Below are 13,224 nucleotides of genomic sequence, written 5' to 3'. Positions count from 1 at the left end.
GATCATATCCTAAACAAATAGTTGGTCTCATTGGACATGGAGACGATTCAGTCTGTCTGCAACTTTGTGATCCTTAAATTGGCCTTCGCCATTAGCAAAAGTGGCCACACTGACGCCCACTTGCAGAACCTGCTTCTCCTACGTCCGGTTTTGTGCTCGAGCTCTGTTTGACAGGAGCAAAAGAGAGAGCTCAAATGCTTTTTCGCTTCCCTCTTCATGGTTGGTAAAGAAAGTAGCTGTTAATCCTCTCTGCCATGGTGCTGAAGATCTAGATCGCTGGTTCTCTGATGATATACAGGAAATGTGGCTTGGCAACTACTTCTGGTTCCTGGCTCTATTGAGCACCTTTAGCTTTCTTGTGTTTGCATACTTGTGTAGATGCTGCAACAATCTGAATTCTTCTAAAAAATGAATCAGAAATGAGTAGGAACATCGATCATCTTCCAATTGAGTGAGTTCTGTGCCAGGTTCTTTAACTTATCCTTCACAGTGATAAAGAGAAAGGAAAACAAGATCTTGAACTCACTAAACATGAAACTCCGTAAAAAGACAATTACTAATTCAAGTAATTAATTCAATCATTATTTTCATGCTACTGCTGGAGTTCCTCGTGATCTGTTTGCAGCGCCATGAATTGTAATATTAAAGATACATTTTTATGAGAAGAGTGTAATGGAAGACGGCTTGTTGCTAAGATATTGGACAGTTTGCCGTATTTTAAAAGTATTTTTGCAGTTCAACCCCCCAAAAAATATGTTTTACAGTTGCCTCCTCTTCCCCTTCTAAACTCTAAGGCCACAATCCTCTATAAAAACCCGCGCTTGAGAAATCTCGCCGGAATCTCCTGCTCCGGCGGCAGAGCCACCTGGAAATCACACTGCGTCGAGACCCATCGTCCTCACCCTCTTTATCCGGGAACTGGGTCGTTCTCCGGCGGGTCTCCGCCGGAAGGAAGTGGTAGCTGAAGGCTCTTCTATTCGTCGTCTCTGCTCTTGCTAGCCGCGGTCTTTCTAGCGGTTGATGGGGTTTTCTCTCTATCCGATGAAAACTTCGACGCGCCTTCTGTGGAGTACCAGCTTCTTCCGTCATAAGGTCATCTCCGTCACCGACTTCTTCGCCTTCTAAGCCGATCTAGGGATCCCCCTTCGATCGGAGGGATAAGCGTTGTAGAAGTTAGCAGCGAGGAAATAGGGAGGAGGGATACGGACTTGGGAACATAATCGGACGCTCGATCTGTCCCGATTCAAGTTAGGAGGATGAGTTCCCGCAATCTGACTTTCGATTCGTCTTCCTCCTCCTGATCCCGCAGCAGCTTGATCCTCTTGGGCAGCGCTACCTCGGTCTTCTCAGGTACTAATGAATTGCCTCTGCTGACTCTGGATTTAGGGTTCCGATACATGGTTTATGAAGAACTTGTTCTTGCGAAATTTCCCCTTCATTTTTTTAGATTTGCAAAGTGAACTGCAGGATGAAGCAGACATGGACCAGGAAGGTCCTTATCCTGGCCAAAGATTAAGCACTGCACTCCCTTATTGTTAAATTCACCAACAACGGTACTCAACTTTCTTACCTTCACTTGAATGGTACATGTGTTCATATCCACTTGGGACCCACATATCACTCTTCTTATTGGCTTCGGCTGAGGTTATTTTTCGAGTACCTTCATTGACACCGCTTCGCTCCTCCCGCATCGCACCGTTCTTTTTTGGCCGGAAGGAAAACGCGAGAAGGGAAGGCGGAGAGAGAGGGATCTCCCGATGGCTCAGCGACAGGGAGAATCGGAGAGGGCGGCGGCGCCGTCGGAGGTGGTAGGAGGGCAGAAGCAGGGTTACGCGGTGGAGTTATACTTCGACCCGGCGCTGGAGAACCAGGTGCTCAAGGCGTGGAACGTGCTCGCCCGCCGGCAAATCAGCACGCAGCTCATCGAGATGTCCGCCCGCCCCCACATCACTCTCCTCTCCGCCCCATCCCTCGACCCTCACCGCCTTCACGTCGCCATCCGAGGCCTCGCCGCGCGCCTCGACCCGCTCCCCCTCTCCCTCTCCTCCGTGGGCTCCTTTCTTTCACCCGACGCCGATAAAGAAGGTGACGTGCTCTTCCTCGCTCCTACCCCCGCCGCTTCCCTCCTCCACCTTCACGCCCAGGTTTGCGACGCGCTCCGCAAGGAAGGAGGGGTCGAGCCGCCCGATGAGTTCCGTCCCGATTCCTGGGTGCCACATTGCTCCGTCGCTCAGGATGTGCCCCGGAATCGCATCGCGGACGCTTTCTGCATCCTTCGGGACCTCAAGCTGCCTGTCTCTGGGTACGCCATGGACATCGGCCTCGTTGAGTTCTCCCCTGTTCGGGAGATCTTCTCCTTCTCTCTAGGGAATAATTCCGAAGGTTGAGGTACATGAGCGTTCCTTTCCGCTTTAGGACTGAAAAAAAAGCTAATCTTGATGTGTTGCATTGTATTGACTTCTATTTCTTGAATAGTTAACCAAAATTATCTCTATGGTTCAAGATGGTGTCGATAAAGTTTAGTTTCCATATTGTTCGATGCTTGAAACTACTTCTGAAGCACTTCTATGATGAATTGATGAACTTGTTTAAATCCACATCTCACTCTCAGTATTCTATTTGGCGATGTTTCTTTTCTTTGATGATTTTTAAATTAATTAGAATGTTTTGTATTATCACAAGACCTATAGCTTCATGCAATCACATGGTAGTTATTCCTTCCAAAAGATGGATTCACATTATCGAGAGATGAAACTTAACCATGAGCATAGATCATCTTGTTATCAAATTTGCAGCATATTGCGCTATTATTTCTTATTAAATTCTTGATGACCTATCTGTTCTTCATTCTAATAATCAGAAAGAACATTGTTGTTTCTTGAACGTAATGATCATAAGGGTTGATGATAATGGATCTCTGCCCAAAGCTGCTGACTGCTGAGAATGTTATATGCCTACTGCATGGTTTCAGTTATCAACATTAAAAGGTTTTATCACATGGGGGATAGATTGTGAATGATGCATGATGAGGAACATAATTATTAGACATTTATGCACTACAGCGCCTGTGCAAAATGCATAGACCATGAAATGTATTGTTTGAACTAACCTGATTAACAGCGTATAAATTAATAAATGAATAGAACTTGAGCAGAGACAATTCTCATTTTAGTCCCATAGCCATAAAAAATAAGCATGTAACAGTATCTTGTTTGGTTATTCTTTCAATCATGTAGGATTTTCAGTGCATCTTGACTCAGCCATCTGATATAAATTGAAAAACAACTCAATGATAGAATTAGACAGTATAATGTAGTATTACATCCCACAATTCACCAGAAGAGTTGATCCCATTTGATTCTTAAGTTGGTATCTTCACTTGGCAATTAAATGAAATCAGCCAGAGCGGGTCATAATTGGTTGAAACTTACTTAATCAGTCTTTGGAACGGTTCCAACTGCAGCCTGACCATATGTAATGATGCCTGTAATTAGAGGGAGAGTAGGTTTTCACATGTTCTTGCAAGACACCATTTCTCCTATGGTTTTATTGGTTTTTGGATTGGCCTGTTTAGGAGAGTAGGGAGCTTTACTCCCATTATGTGACAAAAGTTCATTTTCTTTTTCAGTAAAGACATTAGAAACTTAAAATATTTTGAAATATTTTGTTCCTATATATTATTTGCAATATTTTCTGATGTATCTTGTTACTGTTTTTTTGATCCATCATTGTTACTAAAAACAATTTTACTATTCCATCAGGTTAATTTTGAAACTAATCTCAGGCTATTAGAAGTACCTGTCCATCCTATACACTTTGGCATACCATACCATGTTTACTAGATGTAAAGCATCAGAGATATAAACTTTGGCATACCATGTTTACTAGGTTATAAAACATCTGAATACTTGGCGGTAAATGCTGCTATGTGATAGTGGCATGACGACCACCAACATGTTTGTTGTAATGACATTGAACTACTATTTGTTTTCTTAATTATACTGAATTTTGCAGATATAATTACCTGGTTTTCTGTATTTTACCGCATTATGAATTTCCCAGGTTATTATGGCTTTGTTTGTTGAACGTCAACCTGCTGCACTATTACCTTCGACAGTTTGTCTTTCAATCATAAAGGACATGCTGCATCTTCCTGCCTAGACTACAAACACCATAGTCGACTGATTTTTGTGATGTTAATCTTGTAATTGCATGAGTTACTAAAGATCCTTAACACAATGAAGTTTTCAATAGTGTCACATTCAGTTGAAACGGGTTTGAGTTTCTGTGTTGTCTGCATTGACGTGGTTCAGGATTTAAAACTTAGTATTTAAGCTCTAAGGTTCAAACTTCTAAATCCTTACAAACTTGGGTACGATACAAAAGATTTCCAATTTGCCTCAGACATCTTTGAGTCCTTTGGAAGTGTATGGTTGGCTCTGTGCCTCTGTAAATGCTCGACGATGTTAAATTGGAACGTTATCTTTCCTACAGTAGATCGAACTGGTGAGGATGATTTGAATTTATAGCCACTCAAGAGTACTTCTTCCTCACTTTTAGTTATCCATTTTGAAGTGCTGATTACTAGAGGAAGTATCAATTCCTGGTCCTTGATTTCACAGTGATATCTCATTCACATCATGTGTGTATGATACATTTCCATCGAGTTAGAGATGCATCAGTAGATATCCAAGTATTTTCATGTCACAATCAATTCCACTCAATATAAGCTTGAGCTTTAAGGCCCAACTTATTTAAGCCAGATCGAATAGAGGTGGCCAACAAGTTAAAATGGCTGAAGAAGGGAGTCGAAGCATAGTTTTCAAACCCCCAAATCAGAATTAGATCCATCAACTCCTTGAGTCCTAGCTAGTTTTTCCTAGTCAAACATGTTAAATATTCGATTCAACCCGAGCATTTTCATTAAGCGAGTCGTGCTCAAATGACCTCTGATTTAACTGAGTCGAACTGGTCGACCCGGCCTGGTTGAATTTTTTTTTATAAAAATGCAAACTAAAAAGACTAAGAACCATTAAGAGTCAATCCTCCAATCCCGCTGTCCTCCCCTGTCCCAGCACAATGTGCTGTTTGCCATTGTTTCAGTGGAACTCATTGTAGAGTCATCACTTCTCACTATTACCTGATGCTCCTTCAACCAAATCCAAACAAGATCTAATCAACATGGTGGCCACTGCTGATGTCTGTCTGCATCATCCATCATTTCTTCGATTCTTAGATCCATAAAAAAAGTATTAAACACTTGCAATGCAGAGGAATAACCTTTATTGTCTTTTCTGTATGTGTAGATATCATAACGTAATCCAGGCATACTTTACATGGCCTTTACCATCATTTGGTACACTGGAACCAACTCCACATCGATCCAATTGCTTTCCTCCAGAGCTCCTCCTTTCATCACTAGCAAACAACTCAGTGTGTGCCTTCTACCACTTCTCTGAAACTTGCCATTCTCCCCAGCCATCAAAGTGTCTTCTCCATTTGCACAACATCATCACGTCAGAAATTATATATGTATATATACATAAACAGTGAAAAGAAAGTCAAAAGAAAGAGCAGGGCATGGCTTTAACTAGTCGACAGGTAGATGAGGAACAAACACTGTTGATTATGCACGTATTGATTGCGAAAATTACTGAAAAAATTTACGACAAGTATCGTGTTATGATGCTAATAACTTTTGGGTCCATTATTTCAGGACCTACTGGAACAGCGTGAGCACGAGGTAGATAGATGCTGCAGAGAGAATTAAAGTCGAAGGTCCCTTTTATCAAATCATGCTCACCTTTAGCTAAATATACATGCTTTATGAAAGAAAGGAGGCGAGGAGAGTGAGTGGCATTGCGTCTTTGGCTTTTGGGATTACTCGTGGGATTCCCTCCCTGCATGCTCGGTGGACAAAGAGAGTGAGTGCCAAAAGGCAATGGAGGATATATATAAGAATGCAAATTAAAGCACAGCTGCTTCTACTTCTCTTTCTCTCACTCTCTCACTTTTTCAGGTAATGGAGAAGAAGAAAAAATAATAAATCTACTCTTCTTTCACTCGGTTGGGAACATGTCAGGCATGAGGGAATCTAACGAGGTTGCATTAGGACATCCTTTTCTTTCTCTACCAACTGTTACTGGCTTGGTTGGAGGAGACTGTTCCCCGTTGATCAGGAGTTTAGGAGGACATTATGCGATGAGAAACAAACAGAAGCACACAAATAAAATCATTGGAGAATACAAGAGAGAGGTTGTATAGTGAATAAGACCTTGATTTAGAATACGAGCTTGACATTGTGAATTGAAGGCATGGCATGGTCCCAAACGGGCAGAGATGTGTCTGTGTGTGTGTGTTGTCTTTTTGCAGATTGGAATGCAACTCATTAGCAGTATCTCTAAGTTCGTTAGCAGAGGAGGGAATCGACTGTGGTGCCAACTGCCCCGGGTGCATGCCGGACTTCCTGAGCTTGGACGCATTCCGACCAGGTCTCATCATTTCTCTGCCCGATCCATCCTTTCTTTGTTGTAACTCTTGTTTTGTAGTGAAGCATGCTCTTGTTCCCCCACGCAAATTCCACCACTAGTGTGGCAGACTAATTCCTTATGAAGTCTTGAAATTCAAAATAGGATAATTGTTCCTCAAAACACCTAAATAAGTTAACACATGTTTTACTACTTTTCCTTTAGTGGTTGTTTGTCTTGTTAAACTTTCATGAGACTACTGTGACCAGCAACAGTGGTCCTAAACCCAGATCCCACAATCTTCAGTAGATTAGGTTGTTCACATGTTTATGTATTTCTTGTTCAGAGCACATACAACTTACAAAGGTTCCATCACTGCATTCAAATCTTTAGCACTTGCCTTGGTGTCTGTTTTACTGCAACTTTTCACCATGTGCCTTTTGTAAGGTCCCTAGTATAGTGTTCCAAAGCTCGATCAGACGAACCGATTAAACTGGTCACCCATTGCTGATTCGATAGAGTCGAAACAGTAAAGCATTAGATCTGTAGGTAGCAGCAAACTGCTTATAATTCTCTCTTAAGCATTAGGATTGTTTTTATTATTATATTTTTTTGGTATTACAAAATTTTCAGAATACATACACCATGCTGAAAAAATACAGGCATGAGAGTCACAATTCACACTGCTCGACTTACAACACCTAAACAAAACAACAAAAAGAAAACTCTCAACAATGGCAGAGCAGAGCAGAGCTGAGCTGAGCAGCTTGATCAGAAGGAACAGTGTGAGATCTGGAGTCTGTCATCAGTTACCTCCTTCTACCCCTGCTCCAAGGTTAAACTTCTACTGCTTTTACCACGACCCCAACAAGACCCACCAGCTCACACAATTCCTTTTAACAATCAATGCTTTTGGCACTGGAACCACCAGTCCCCTACCATTGGAGACAAACACATCACTCCCACACAAAATAATGGCAGAATCCCCATCCCTCGGAGACCTGTGACTCTATGCCATCATGGCTTACTACAGCAACAAAGGAAGGCCCTCAAATGAAACAACTTCAAGGACGGAAAAGACACAAGACCAAAAATCACAACACTAAGTGGAATCACACCAAACTCCTGTATAAAATACTGAAGAATCTGAAAAGCCAACGAGATACTTAATCCTTATGCCTTGTTATTTTTATTCCCTAAGGCTCAATTGCAACTGTGGCTCTTATGTTTCCTTTTCTTGGTTGGCAGAGATGAGGAAGGAGATGAGGTTCCTGAGTCCCTTCTAGCCGAACTAGTCACTCTGTGCTGCGAAAGAATGATTGGGGACTTTCTGAGCCTTCCTTCATCGACAACTCGTTGCAGCATTCGGTAGCAATTTGAAATTCTCTCCTAAAAGAACAATTTTTATGCTGAGGCTAGATCCATCCATCAATTATGAACTATAGATCATTGCTACTAATTACCTCTGTCAGCCCAGTAAACCATGATGCTGCTATTGTAGGAGTAACAATGGCAAGATCATGAATCTCATCGACCGCACATATTATGGCAGATGCAGCAAGCGCCGATGGGGAATGACTTGTAATGTCAATCTCTGTTGTAACATAGACTTCAGATTAAAAAGCAATGCAGGTTATTTAGCACCAAAAAGTTTGATTGGGATAGCATTTTTGTTACCCTGCATTGCGGATAATATGAACTGTGTAGCCTTTGAAACCAAGGCTTCTGCTCGTTTACCTGATGGATCGATCTTGAAAGCAAAGAAACTAGTAAAACTGAAAGGAGTCACGGCTCGAAGCCTCCAATCTAATGCAGTGAGCACAAGAAGCTCCATGCGAAGCACAGTACGAGGCTTGAATATGAACTTTGCGCCCTCAACCTATACAATTAACACAGCTTAATGCAGATGCGAGCAACAACAGTTGGAGTTGCAATTTTAGTCCTTAGTTCAATCACCTGGAGGTCCAAGAGGGTCGGGGTCAGTGTTTCCTCCATTTTCACAGCAAGGGAGAGGCAGGCCACTGATAAGAGCTGCAGTGCCCATCCATTTTGCTGCATTGGTACAAACCGGCATTAGATTACTCTCATGAATCCTCGGATACAAGAAGCAATGCAAGCACACGCAGAAGTTTACAATCAATCATATCTTCCATGCTGTAAATTCTACCATTTTAACGAGTGCTACAGTTGCAAGAATCCAGAGTTTTTGCACATTTCCTAAACATCAGAAGGGGGCAAAAAATCCAAACATGTCGAGCAAAATTATACACGATCGAGTCATTTACGTGAGAAGAAACGACTGAAGGGAGATGGGTCTACCTGCAGGCGATGAGAGGAGAGGAAACGATTCACGTAGATGACGGCGAGGTACGCCGTCAGTGGCCGGAACTGATAATAAGCACGAACCTGAGGAAAACCAGCCAAACGTCCGTCAAGAGGAGGGTGACGATTCTAAGATGCGCCGCTGCGCCGGAGAGAGAAAGAGAGAACCTTGAGGATCCATTTGACGACGGCGCGGCGGGCGGCGTGGTCGGGCGAGTCGGAGGCGAGCCGGGCCGAATCGTCCTCCTCCTCAGCCTCCGCGTCGCCGTCTACGAAGACGGAGAGGGAGCCGGCGAGGGAGTCGGCGTCCGCCTGGGAGTGGAGGTCGAAGCAACCGGAAGAGGCGGAGGAGGCTGATGGCGAGGGCGGCATGCCGGGAGGAGAGGGAGCTGGTTCCTCATTGCTTTTCCATCACCGCGGAGCACCAGAACCCGGCGGAGAGCTATGAAATATGGATGGTAAGTATAAGGGAAGGTTCAGGTGTATTTATATTCCCAGAAGATTTATCGTACCATGAAGCGACTTCAATTTTTCATCGTATTATCATTAATATCAATATATAAAATTATATATATATATATATAAATGATATTATGTACGATATCAGAATTGAAATACCAAAAGAAATTTCAACGCATGAAACAATAAATATATATAAGTATTATTTTTATTTTAAATTTTTTTTATATTTAATACTATAATTCAATCACTAAATCCTAAAAAAATCTTAAATAATTTAATCATAAAAAATAAATAAAAATAATTTTTATTTTAATTTTTTATTTAATACTATAATTCAATCCTAAAGAAAAAATTTTAAATAATTTATCCATAAGTCAAAAATAAATAAATAAATAATAATTTTAATTTTAATTTTTTTTTTTGTTTAATACTATAATTTAACCCCTAACTCCTAAATCTTAAACGAAAAATTTTAAATGGCTTAATCATAAGTAAAAATAATTTAAAAAATATATAAAATGATATTATTTACTATTCCAAGCATCCGAAATTTTTTCGAGCATTCCGATTCTGATGTCACACACAGTCGTGTATTTTAAGACACGTAAGATATCAATTCGGAAACATCATCTGGTGTACGATATTCATCCGCGACTAAGTGCATGGAGCGCTCGAATCACTTCCAGACATCCTGATTTATCTCAATTAATATTCAATCATAGATGTTGTGCACACGAAGCATATCATATATATATATATATATATATATATTATTTGTAAGAAAGTGTAGGAAGAAAGGTGGTGCTTTTCTGAGTGTCTTTATTTGGTAGCACTTTTGAAGTTACCTCAATTTAGTTTACTATGCCGAGGAGGAATAGACAGGTGCTGAGGGAATTTTGTGTGCTTTGTGTTTGTTTCTTTGTAACTTGGTACCACTTATTTTTACCCTCATGTCAGACAGATCAGTCAGCCCTTGGTCCTTGGTGTAGGAACTAGTCTTGCCGTTCTCAATACTTGGAATATGGGTGTGTTGAAGGACTCATCTCGACCAAAGTATCGAAACTAGACCGAACCACGAAAACCAAAACCTTATTGCATTCAGTTTCAAGCTCAAAGACTGGACTTGAGATGAAACTTGTTCTCTTACTTTCAGTTATTCATCTGTTCTATGTATTTAGATTGCATAGGTTGAGACACACTTACCGAATTGTCTTAGCTAAGCAATGTGTTGATATTTGACAGGCTCTTGAAGTTACTTAAAGTTGCTAAAGATCGACGAGAAGAACCACCATAGAGAGTGGTGTGAAGTTGGGTTCAAGTTTTTCTTCTGTTTTTTCAGCATATCTGTTGTAGAATTTACACTCTGCACAACATGTTCAGCAGCAACTGAAACAAACCTGAAGAAAGAAGAGCATTTTCAGCATTTCTTATTCAGCGATAACTGAAACAGACATATTTAGCAAGATCATCTAATCTTTAGCTAGAGTTTCTAAATACCTATCCCATTCGCCATCACCATATCTGAATTCTGAGAAATTCATCTCTTCTTCAAAGAAGGTTTCTGAGAGAAACACAAAATAAAAGAACTGATCAGTCAGTTAAAAACTAAACCTATGACGTGATCTCTAACTTTGGTGTTCGATGGAGTTGGAATCATCACTTAAAGAGTATACGACTTTTGTCTAAGAAGAAAAGTGCAATGATCTGGATAGATATTTTTGTTGGTGGATGGCTTTATCTACGTTGCTGATAGATTTTTTTCAAAGGTCGTTGTATCTTCTTTATCCACTGCCTCAAGCATTCGCTCTCAAGGTTACGAGCCCTGCGATAATGCCCATAAAACCCTAACCCTTTTGGAATCTTCTTTTCCTCTTTTCTTCCCCACTTCCATGGCATAAAGCCATGAGTGAGTCAACACTCTCGCTCTATCGTCGACTCTCACTCATTTGCTTTGTTTGGCATCGCAAATGCCTCTACGCAACCGTTTGATTCCAAAAGCCTTCGGGTTCGGCCATTCAGCAGTGTCGCATGCTAGATTCTCCGGCTCCTTTACAAAAAAAATGTCTCTCTCTCACTTTTCGCCACGTGTCGCGTGCTAGATTCTCTGGCTGCTCTATGATTGCAGTGTGAGTTATTAGGAGGCGGCTGCCGCCGCCAAATAATTCAATCCCAAGCGTCTTCTCCCACGTGCATGAGGGGTTGCGAGATTACGGCGACCAGAAGAAGCGCGCCGCGTGTCTCCGCCGTCGTTCCCGCGCGATGATGGCTGGCTTCGGCATCGTTCCGAAGTACGAGGGCGGCGGGATGGCGCGGGCGTGCGACGTGTGCCGGGCGGCGCCGAGCGCGGTGTACTGCCGGGCGGACGCGGCGTTCCTGTGCGGCGGGTGCGACGCGCGGGTGCACGGGGCGAACCGCGTGGCGTCGCGGCACGAGCGGGTGTGGGTGTGCGAGGCGTGCGAGGCCGCCCCGGCCGCGCTCGCCTGCCGCGCCGACGCCGCGGCCCTCTGCGCCGCCTGCGACGCCGAGGTCCACTCCGCCAACCCCCTGGCCCGCCGCCACCACCGCGTCCCCATCCTCCCCATCCCCCTCCCCGCCGCCGCCGGAACCGCTTTCCTCTCCGCGACGGAGGAGCTGCACCGCCACAACTCCGAGGAGGATGAGGCGGAGTCATGGCTTCTGATCAACGCCGAGAATTGCGACGACCATGGGGCCTTATTCAGCAGCGATCAGATAGATGACTACCTGGATCTCGTCGGCTACAACAACAACAACAACGCCTGTAACGAGATCCACAATCAAGAACAACAACAAAGACAACAACTCCATCAGCAGCAGAGTGAGGGCGTAGTACCTTCGGCTCTTTGCTTAGAGCAACAACAGTTACAGAAGCAAGAGATGGAGTATGAGGTCTCGAATTCCACTGCTGGTTTCAGCTACACTGCCAATTCCACCAGCCACAGCGTGAGTCATTCTGTCAAGTTGTAGTGGATATCATCTTACTGGCAATACGGGATCATGGGTATGTTTTCACATATTCTTGTTTCCTTCTTCATGGTAAGCATCGATTACATGATCTGATGATGCTTCAGCTTTACTTTACTGAGTTTCTATTTTTCAATCAACTAAAAAGGTTTGTCAGGATGTTTCTGTTTCACTCTGTTCTTAAGAACACCTGAAAGTGGTGAGGTTAAGTTCAATCATTCTGCAAAGAGTGGAGAACACCTGAAACTCTCTTTAGTAGATGATGATGATGATTGAATTTAGAGTATGTGCTTATAGTTGAGCTGAAAGATCATTGAAATTCAAATTGCTACAGTTTGACTTTAAACATAATTGTATTGGGCACACTAGAGCCCTCTTTTGATGTTGCAATTCTAAAAACTCATTCTCAGGTATCCTTCACATCCATGGATGCGAGTATCGTACCGCGAACCAGGATAACCGACATCACAAACGCACACCGGTTTGTGAACTCAAAGGGACCGATCAAGCTCCTCCCCTGCCCTCCCCTGCCCCAAGTGGCATCCCAGCTTCCCATGGGCAGGGAGGCCAAGGTGCTGAAATATAGAGAGAAGAGGAGGACTAGAAAATTCGAGAAGACCATAAGGTATGAGTTGAGGAAGACATACGCCGAGATGAGACCAAGAATCAAGGGGCGTTTTGCCAAACGGTCGGATGCAGAGCATGAAATGGAACAGATGTTCTCTACTCTGGTGCCATCGGATGGAAGCTATGGCATTGTGCCTTCTTTCTAGTCCTTGAAGGAGAGAATTTTCATGTGTGTTTGCTAAATTAGTAGAAGAGTGCAGTTAGTAGTACTAGCCAAATGTAAGCAAGATATTGCAAGTCAGAGATAGATAGTTATATGTATCTATAAACCTGCTTTTAGTGTATCATTAAAAGTATCATATTAGATTCTAGCTAACACTAGTTTCTGAAGCATGTGCAATTATTTGACTTCTGGCTTTCTCAC

At 42.7% G+C, this 13,224-nt stretch overlaps 3 protein-coding genes across 6 annotated transcripts; 2 read left to right on the top strand and 1 right to left on the bottom strand.

Annotated features, from left to right (window-relative positions):
* Positions 1-844: 844 nt before the first annotated feature.
* Positions 845-4,229, top strand: LOC141835705 (uncharacterized). 4 transcript variants are annotated; one of them, XM_074723082.1, is made up of 3 exons: positions 845-1,350; positions 1,448-2,388; positions 4,063-4,229. In XM_074723082.1, the coding sequence occupies exon 2, from the start codon at positions 1,758-1,760 to the stop codon at positions 2,385-2,387; it is 630 nt and encodes a 209-aa protein (XP_074579183.1). In that variant the 5' UTR covers positions 845-1,350; positions 1,448-1,757; the 3' UTR covers position 2,388; positions 4,063-4,229. The 4 variants fall into 4 exon arrangements, with proteins under 4 accessions (XP_074579183.1, XP_074579184.1, XP_074579182.1 ...); XM_074723083.1 differs by lacking the exon at positions 4,063-4,229 and adding an exon at positions 3,762-4,008; XM_074723081.1 differs by lacking the exon at positions 4,063-4,229 and having other exon boundaries at positions 1,468-2,502.
* Positions 4,230-7,454: 3,225 nt separating this feature from the next.
* LOC141836627 (cyclin-D1-1-like) lies at positions 7,455-9,164 on the bottom strand. The gene is made up of 6 exons (XM_074724132.1): positions 8,958-9,164; positions 8,787-8,873; positions 8,424-8,519; positions 8,145-8,346; positions 7,931-8,061; positions 7,455-7,856 (listed from the first exon to the last, which is right to left on the bottom strand). Exons 1-6 carry the CDS (start codon positions 9,159-9,161, stop codon positions 7,671-7,673), a joined length of 906 nt encoding a protein of 301 aa, XP_074580233.1. The 5' UTR covers positions 9,162-9,164; the 3' UTR covers positions 7,455-7,670.
* Positions 9,165-11,404: 2,240 nt separating this feature from the next.
* Positions 11,405-13,150, top strand: LOC141836624 (zinc finger protein HD1). The gene is made up of 2 exons (XM_074724129.1): positions 11,405-12,212; positions 12,644-13,150. Exons 1-2 carry the CDS (start codon positions 11,511-11,513, stop codon positions 13,004-13,006), a joined length of 1,065 nt encoding a protein of 354 aa, XP_074580230.1. The 5' UTR covers positions 11,405-11,510; the 3' UTR covers positions 13,007-13,150.
* Positions 13,151-13,224: the final 74 nt, after the last annotated feature.

Source organism: Curcuma longa, chromosome 10, assembly GCF_044706935.1.
Source record: "Curcuma longa cultivar G26 ecotype Majalengka, Jawa Barat chromosome 10, ITB_CL_G26_1.1, whole genome shotgun sequence".
Taxonomy (NCBI): Eukaryota; Viridiplantae; Streptophyta; class Magnoliopsida; order Zingiberales; family Zingiberaceae; genus Curcuma; species Curcuma longa.
This window is presented reverse-complemented; position numbering and strand designations above follow the sequence as displayed.

Coding starts and splice junctions, on each gene's coding strand:
- LOC141835705 (XM_074723082.1), top strand. CDS start 1,758: ATGGCTCAGCGACAGGGAGAATCGGAGAGGGCGGCGGCGCCGTCGGAG.
- LOC141836627 (XM_074724132.1), bottom strand. CDS start 9,161: ATGCCGCCCTCGCCATCAGCCTCCTCCGCCTCTTCCGGTTGCTTCGAC. Junction 8,874..8,957: donor TCGTCAAATGGATCCTCAAG/GTTCTCTCTTTC, acceptor GGTTTTCCTCAG/GTTCGTGCTTATTATCAGTT. Junction 8,062..8,144: donor CATATTATCCGCAATGCAGG/GTAACAAAAATG, acceptor ATGTTACAACAG/AGATTGACATTACAAGTCAT.
- LOC141836624 (XM_074724129.1), top strand. CDS start 11,511: ATGATGGCTGGCTTCGGCATCGTTCCGAAGTACGAGGGCGGCGGGATG. Junction 12,213..12,643: donor CCAATTCCACCAGCCACAGC/GTGAGTCATTCT, acceptor ACTCATTCTCAG/GTATCCTTCACATCCATGGA.